Here is an 8,278-nt window from a genome sequence, read left to right as displayed (position 1 = left end):
CTCCTTGTGCTTCGTTGATTACAGTTGGAAAGGGGCCAATGCCGCCAACAAGAATGAGCAGGTATGCAAACCATAATAATCAAGAGTCGCCCACAACCTGTTTGCGTTCAGGATGTGTAACAGGTACAGTAAATGCTCAAACGCTCTCGGCACGAACGCAGTCGCTCTCATTGTGCTGAGAGAGCTTCGCAGACCTCGAGCCCTGACAATTCATGCTTTCTACATAGCAGTTGAGTGCACTTGCACCCTGTGATGTTGAGGGTGCATTTACGCAGGAAGGGAGGATAGCGGATACTACGCCCGTACGCTTGACCCTCAGAGTCTGGAGTATCGCAAAGCAGAAGTGTGTGCATAGCCATCGTGAGAGGGGGGTGGGAAAGGACAGTTGGGGTGGATTCAGTATCTCATTGTGCTGGAGGCTCTGAAATAGGAGAGGAACTTGAAGCACAAGCTGACGACGAAGTACCAGATGTTTCTGGCCATCTGTGAACGGGCGATGAAAATGCGCCAGATGAAGACTACCAAGATGGTGTTGAAAGTGTAGCGAATGTTCCGCAGCCTACAGGAAAAGAAAAATTGACAAAAAAGAAAAAAAGTTTCACATGATCCTTCAGAAATCCTTCTAATATGCTAACTAGCTGCTCAAGAAACATTTCTGATTATTATCAATGTTGAAAACAGTTTTTGTTGCATGATACACTACCATTCAATGGTTTTGCAGTAAGATTAAAAAAAAATTAAAAAAATTAATACCTTCTATTCAGTAAGGATGCATTAAATAGATCAAAAGTGACAGTAAATATATTTATAATGTTACAAAAGATCAATTTCAAATAAATGCTGTTCTTCTGAATTTTCCATTTAAAGAATCCTTTTAACATTTGATTAGTTTTTAACACTGATAATAAGAACTATATTAATAATTGAGTACCAATAATAATTGATAATAAATGAGCAGCAAATTCAGCATATTAGAATGCTTTCTGAAGGATTATGTGACGCTGAAGACTGGAGTAATGATGCTGAAAATACAGCTTTGCATCACAGAAATAAATTACACTTTAAAATATATTCAAATAGAACTGTCCTTTTAAATTGTAATATTATTTTATCATATTAGTGATTCTACTGTACATTTAATCAAACAAATGCAGATTTGGTAAGAAGAAGAAACAAAAAAAAAACCCCTTAATTATTCCACTTTTAAACAGTAATATATTTCACATTTAAAATCACTAAAAACTCTAGATATTAAAATTAATATTAATATTAATATATTAATCATATATTGCATTGTGTCATATTAAATAATATAGTAATATTAAAACTAAATTCTGGCCAATACTGATAAGCCAGTCATTTTTTCTAAGCTATGGCCGATAACAATAAATGGTCGATATTACAATTCCATACTAATTTGTCTAAAATTAAAAATAATACTAAAATGAAACATTTGAAATTAATGTCTTAATTTTTTTCTTTTTTAAAGATTAACTAAGTGAGCGTTAGATTATAAAAAATTAGTTTTGCAACTGATAACAATAAATTAAAAATATCTAATACTGGCCAATTACCTGTATGATACTGATATATGATGCATTCCTAGCCACAAAAAAACCCCCTTGTGTTAACCACCCAAAAGTGAGGAAAAGTCACATGACTTTGCCCATCTAGGAATTTATTCAGAAAATACGTTTCCATCAGACTATAAAACAAGTGAATAAATGTATCCACCTCAAGCAGGCATGTATGTGCATTGTGGAAATTGAATGCGCATCTTGGAATTTCCATTTTGAATTTTTATTCAATATGCAAAATTTCACATATGTAAATGGAAAACCAAATGCTTACATCTATCCGCAGCGACCAAAAGTCATTCATGTCACTGTCCCACATGAATGCCACAAAGTTGAGCAGTTAAATATGACAGCGCAGCAGCTACCATATTACTGTGAATGTCCCTCTAGTTTATTAGTTATCCTGAAGGTAACCTAGACAACTTCAATACTTACTTGTTCAAGTGTTTGCGTGCCGCCGGGAGTCCTGACAACTCTTCATTGAGAACATACTTTTTAGTGCCCATGCAGTAATTCTCCATGTATTCTGCCCAGTGTAACTGCCTGACGTCAATGTTAAATGCCTGAGCAAGAAAAAGAAGTTTAAGACATTCACTGATTTCAAGCATTGATAAAAGTCAGAGCCATGAGCCACTTGAATGGATGTTTCATTGACAACACATTTTAAGTGACATGATTCAGAATCACAGATGCGACTCATTTAACTGTGCCAATGGCAGACTGAGTGTATTAATACATAAACACACACACACCTTCTTGTCCTCAGATCCCATCTGGTTCATGAGCATGGTAATGTTGTCCATGTTCCACACCCATGAGTGGCTCGTGAAGTACTCCAGCACCATCATGGCCTTGTGCAACCGAGTGATTGTCTTCATCATCCTGCGTCGCCACGGAAACAACGCAAGGAGCGAGCGGGAGAAAAGGAGAGACATGTGAGCGTTAGCTTTAGATGAGCTTTGATGGGGGCTGAAAGTGTAGTTTGTGTCTTTTTTTCCTCTCGTTTAATCCTCAAAAGGGCAAGCGGTTTAATAAGAGCAGATGGTGACAGACTACGTCAGTAGTTTGAAGAAACCACAGCTTGTAAATGACTTCATGTTTAGTGATAGTAACAAAACATTTAATTCTATGCAATGTTCTATTATATAAAAAACAGAGGTTATTAGTGAAGCCCATTTCTGCCTCATAGTAAAAAAAAAAAAGTGATATAAAGCTTAAAATATGAAATAGTCACAATGTTTGATATCACCTATCAATTACGAGAAATAAAGTTGCAATTGCAAGATATTAATTTGCACTGTGAGACAAAGTCATAAATACAAGAAATTATTTTGTTTGTTTTTTTCTTTTACTTGAAGGCAAAAAACTGGCTTCCACTGGTTAGTTTTCCCAAATAAAGCAAAATATTTTGGTTTGATTCAGTAAAAAAAGTGAAATAAAACAAAATTAAAATGAAACAAATAAAATTTAAAATAAAGAAAGAAACAAATTGAATAAATTGAAAAAAGATTAAACAAGTAAAATAAAACAAACGAAATAAAAATGAAACAAATAGAATAAAATAAAAACAAACAAAACAAAAATAAATATTAAAAAGTAAAATAAAACGAACCAAGATCAAATAAACACACAAACAAATACTCCTCAAGTTAGTGAAAAATAATTATTCTCCAACCCATTCATTCTGTGGTGTATTTGATTCAGGTTAGATCCCACTGCAGCACTTTTGAACCACAAACCTTTGGCAAACACGACTGTGGATTCCCATGATTTGGCTGAACAATGATCACACTGTTAAAACCTTGCAGGACCTTGTTGGGCACCTGGGCGCATTTGTGTACTTAAGATTCTTGATTCTTTCTGTGTGATGCTGTGTGTACCTCTATAAACTCTATCAGACGTACAAGTATGCCAAATTTCAGGCTTTATCTGACAAAGCACTGTTGAAGTTGAATGCAAATGTCCAGAAACGCCCAGTTTCCCCCATCAAGATCTCTTATGGATTGGATAGGGAATGACTACATGCATTGTATTAGAACACCTCGTTTTAAAAATCAAATTCAAAACATTCTCATGGTGTTAAAACCAATCAATTATACAAACACTTGCACCTTAAACCAGATGCATATCAGCAATACACAACAAATTCATTGAATCTGCATGAGCAGAAAGTAACATTGAACTGAAAGACCTCAGATTTAAGGTGCATAACTAGTCGTTTCATCTCCAGGTACCAAACACATCTACTTCCTGCAATTAAAAGCATTTTTGCATGAATGGATAATTGTCAAATATGCATCCAGTGCAACTTGTAATTTCTATCTTGGTGGGTTAAACCAGAGGCTTTCAACCGTTTTAACACCAAGGACCGTCTTTTTTGAAAGACCACCTTTTTAAGAGATACAGGCAGCTGTATATTAGTGAATATGAGTAAAGAAGCGTTTACATTGGTGTGAGAAAAATAATAGTACACACATTGAGACATTATAAATTAATAATTAAATAGTTTTTTTAAATATATATTTTCACTGTAAAAAAATCATTAATTTCGAGAATATAATCATGTTTCACGAAAGAACTGAGAAAAAAAGTCGAAATAAAATTGAGAATAAACTCATAAAATTTCGAGAATACATGTTGTTTCGAGAAAAAATAAAGGATGTTTAATTTTGAGTACAAATGTGAAAATAAAATGCTGAGAATAAACACGCGTCATGTTCATTTGATCTCGTTGGACAGTGTTAAACTGCATCTGCAGTGGCATAGGTCGTAGAGAGTAATGCTCGTGGACATTTTTCTTGAAATTTAACATCCTTTTCTCAAAAATGAACAAGTTAACGACTTTTTCTTGAAATGTAATGATTTTATTCTCAACATTTTATTTCGACAGTTTTTCTTGAAATTTAACAAGTTTAATCTCACATTATACTGTAATGACTTTTATTTCAAGATGGTTTTATTTTTTTTTATTATTGCTTGGCCCTAATCCTCTTCCATAGAAAGTTATATAAAGAGAATAAGAGAAAATATTTTTTATTTAACAGTATAACATTTTTTATCTTGATTTCAGAATAGTCTTTAGAAAACAGAATCAAAATTCTAATAAATTTCTAAATTATTATAAAATTTATAAACAATTGTATAATTTAGTATATAGTCCCCGACCCAAGTTTGAAAACCACTGAGTTAAAACAATTCTTAGAGCAGAGAGTTTGGTACCTGGCCCCATTATTTATGAGTGCTGTTCTCTGATCAGTTCGGCTTTTTGGATGGAAAATATTAGTGCACTTGATCTGAGCTGAGCACTCTGACCTGCTTAGTGAGTAAAGGCTGTGTTAACCAAACTATCATTCCCAACATCCACTATGCATTCATGTGCTACAAGAGCAGACCAAAAGACCTCTCTTGAAGACTTAATGGCATGGATCAGAAGAAAAAACAACAAAAGATGGTATTATGGTATGGATCCATCTCCTTTTCCACAAAAAAAAAAAAGCGTGCAGGACTCCATGCACTTTATGGAAGCCCGGCAGCAGCGTTTGTCCGATGCCATGAAGTCGAGCAGACGGCCAGGCTAGGTGGTTCCTGAGCGGTTCCTTCCCAGCCGGCCTGCCAGCCATGCCACACCACGCACCCAACACCCAGTGCTGGAGGTGAGGGAGGGGAGGAGGGAGGACAAAGGGGTGGAGAAGCGGGTACTGAAGACCTTACCGGGGCTTCTGACCCGTCAACATGAGAAACCCGTCATACAGCAGGGCAGGAAGGGTGTGACTCACTGTGGTCCAGTACTGATTGGTAAAAGGGTTGGATCGCAGGTTAACATTGGGGCGTCTGAAAGCCTGTTCTAAGGGGTTGGTCTTGAACGTCATGTTTATGCAGTACTCTGTGGAGAGGAATACAGGCATACAACATACAAGAGCATTTTAAACACAGAGCTACACATCACACACGGATAAGCACACACACACACACACACGTGGGCGGGAAGCGTGCAGAACCCAGTCTCCGAGTGGGTTATGCATCCTTGCCCAAGACACGTAGAGAGCGACACGTGACGGCTAGACCGAGCGTGGAGGAGGAAGCGGGTGAGGAGGAAAGGGGCGAAACAGTCGGATTTACCTGGGCTCTCTTCCTGACATCCTGAGGAAGAGATCATATAGGAATGCTGGCGCCTTGTGGCTTACAGCAATCCAGTACTGATTGATAAGGTGATTGGTTGTGAGATTTACATTTGGCCGCCTGAATGCCTGCTCGAGGGGGTTCCTCTTGAAAGTGGATATAACATGGTATTCTAAGAGACAAAAAGGGGTTCAACAGTAAACGGCACAGCTGTGCATGACTTGGTTCAGGGTTAAAAAGCAACATTTTGAAGGTTTCTTCCATTCACAAGTATTGGGGTCATTTAATTGCCATAACCCAAATATTATAGGGCTGGGTAAAAAAATAAATTTTTCGATGAATCGTTTTTTTTTTTTAAATGACGTTGATTCGATATCGATTCTCAAAAGCCGCAAATTGATCTTTTCCTGTATTTATTTCAGAAAGTATTTAAAGTGCCCCTATTATGGGTAATGAAAGGTTCATATTTTGGTTTTGGAAGTCCCCAACAACAGGTGACATGCGTGCAAGGTGCAAAAAAACACTTTCATTGTCTTATAATATGCATTTATTTTTACCTTACTTGCTCAACGACTCATTTCACTTTGCTTGATGCTAATCTGCGGTGATTGGTCCAATTGGTCTCATTTTCATTTCATCATGCCTGTAATGCCTGACAAAGCAGCGTTTGTGAGCACAGTGCTGCTTTGTGTACAGCGTTACCGGTGAAACCGCTATTTTTACCGCTCCAAAAGCCACACCTAGTGGCAAAGAATTAATTTGCATTTTCATTCAACACGAAAAGACCGACAAATGGGCGGGCAATATGCTAATGTTTCATGTTGACGCCAACATGAAAGGCTTGGGATTCGTTTTAAAAACGACTCGTTTCAATGATTCAGTGTCGCCTCTTTTGAGAGAAAACTTTATACACGGTGCGCTTTCAGATTTAAAACTTTGCAGGATGTTTTCACCGAGAGCTGTGTTACACACTGCATGAAAGGTAATTTTCAAAAATCCATAATAGGGGCACTTTAATGATAAGATTCACGTTAGTCAGATCTTGTGTTAGTGTTCTCCACTACATGTCACCCTCTTATTTACCTTGCGCGATGTTATAACGGAAAGCCTGTCAATCATTCAGTGCTTATCATGGCAGAGATACTGTTGACAAGAACCAAGAACAAAGCAATATGCATAATTTGCAATGCTCAGGTGAAATGCTATAGTAATATTACAAATCTGTGGAAGTATTTGACATCACACGTAAAGACGCCATGATTTCCGCAATGAATGAATGAATGAATGGTGGATGGTGCAGCGCACTCTTTTGTTTACTACACGCATACTAAAGCGCGGACGATGCTCGCTGTGTTTTCAGCCTCTGTTGTCTCACTATGATGATATGAATACATGAATATCATCTCCAGTTGCTCTGAGAGTCAATTCATTAGCATTTTACCGTTTAATTTGAGAAAACTACCGTCATATCACATACACAGCAGCTGCAAGTTCCTCACGGCAACCCGTCAAAATAAAAGTTTAGTTTAACGTGAAGAAACGGTGTCAGAAATATATGACTATTTAGCAGTCTTAAGACTCAATGTAACAACAATGCTACTATTACTACTACTACTACTAATAAATCTTTATTTTTAAAGAAATAATCACATTTGTTTTCTTTTTCATTTTAGGAGTAAACCTCTGTTGTGCAGCACTTTGTTTGCCAAAAATAAAAGGGTTTAATTTTAATTTGATTAGGATCAATTAAATTGATATTTTATGGCTTCATCTGATTACCAGAAAAATTAAGAAGAACATTTTATAGGGCCCTATTATTGTTTAAAAAGGTTTAAAAATACAGGCCTGTGGCTCTTAATTTCTTTTTATTAACTCACCATTTTTTATTTACTCATAATGTTCATGTTTTAGAAATATCAATAGCATTTGTATTAAAACTATATTCACTGAATGGAATAAAAAAAAATCGAGAATCAAACCAAGAATCGAATCGAGAGCTTGTGAATAGAAATCGAATCGGGACATCTGAATCGATACCCAGCCCTAAAATATTAAGATCTTTTTCAAAGCATCATATTGTAAAATTCAGGGATCAACATTAAAGATGGTGAGAGTATTTCATACCAGTTAACAGAACTGTAATTTATTTTAAATTAAACAATATACAAAAAAAAAGAAGAAGAAATATACTTAATATAAATAAATAAATAAAATATTTTATACTGAATACTAAACACTATATTATATACTAAATATATAACAAATATACTATTATATAAAATATTAAGTATCATACTGTATATATACACAGTTGTGGTTAAAATTATTAGAACACTTGGCATATTTAAAGGGGTCATATGATGCGATTTCAAGTTTTCCTTTCTCTTTGGAGTGTTACAAGCTCTTGGTGCATAAAGAAGATTAGTGCAAAGACTAAAGTCTCAAATCCAAAGATATTCTTTATAAAAGTTAAGAGTCAACCACGCCTACCTAAAACGGCTCATTCTAACACGCCCCCACATGTCTACGTCACTATGTAGAAATATTAGCATAATGCCGCCCGAATGTTCACGCAAAGAAAG

The 8,278-nt window shown here is 35.9% G+C and overlaps 1 protein-coding gene across 1 annotated transcript in view; it reads right to left on the bottom strand.

Annotated features, from left to right (window-relative positions):
* LOC107573068 (fatty acyl-CoA reductase 1-like) overlaps window positions 1–8,278 on the bottom strand; it is a 41,624-nt gene continuing 33,346 nt past the window's right edge. Inside the window, exons 7-11 of the mRNA XM_016259510.1 lie at window positions 5,697–5,842; window positions 5,289–5,501; window positions 2,330–2,459; window positions 2,013–2,140; window positions 1–559 (exon numbers count right to left, since the gene is read on the bottom strand). Of these exons, the coding sequence (XP_016114996.1) occupies window positions 397–559; window positions 2,013–2,140; window positions 2,330–2,459; window positions 5,289–5,501; window positions 5,697–5,842 (780 nt within the window). The 3' untranslated portion in view covers window positions 1–396. The remainder of the gene's footprint in view (window positions 560–2,012; window positions 2,141–2,329; window positions 2,460–5,288; window positions 5,502–5,696; window positions 5,843–8,278) is intronic.

Source organism: Sinocyclocheilus grahami, unplaced genomic scaffold, assembly GCF_001515645.1.
Source record: "Sinocyclocheilus grahami isolate Dianchi unplaced genomic scaffold, SAMN03320097.WGS_v1.1 scaffold30.1, whole genome shotgun sequence".
NCBI lineage: Eukaryota > Metazoa > Chordata > Actinopteri > Cypriniformes > Cyprinidae > Sinocyclocheilus > Sinocyclocheilus grahami.
The sequence above is the reverse complement of the archived record's forward strand: the minus strand, read 5'-3'. Positions and strand labels throughout refer to the sequence as shown.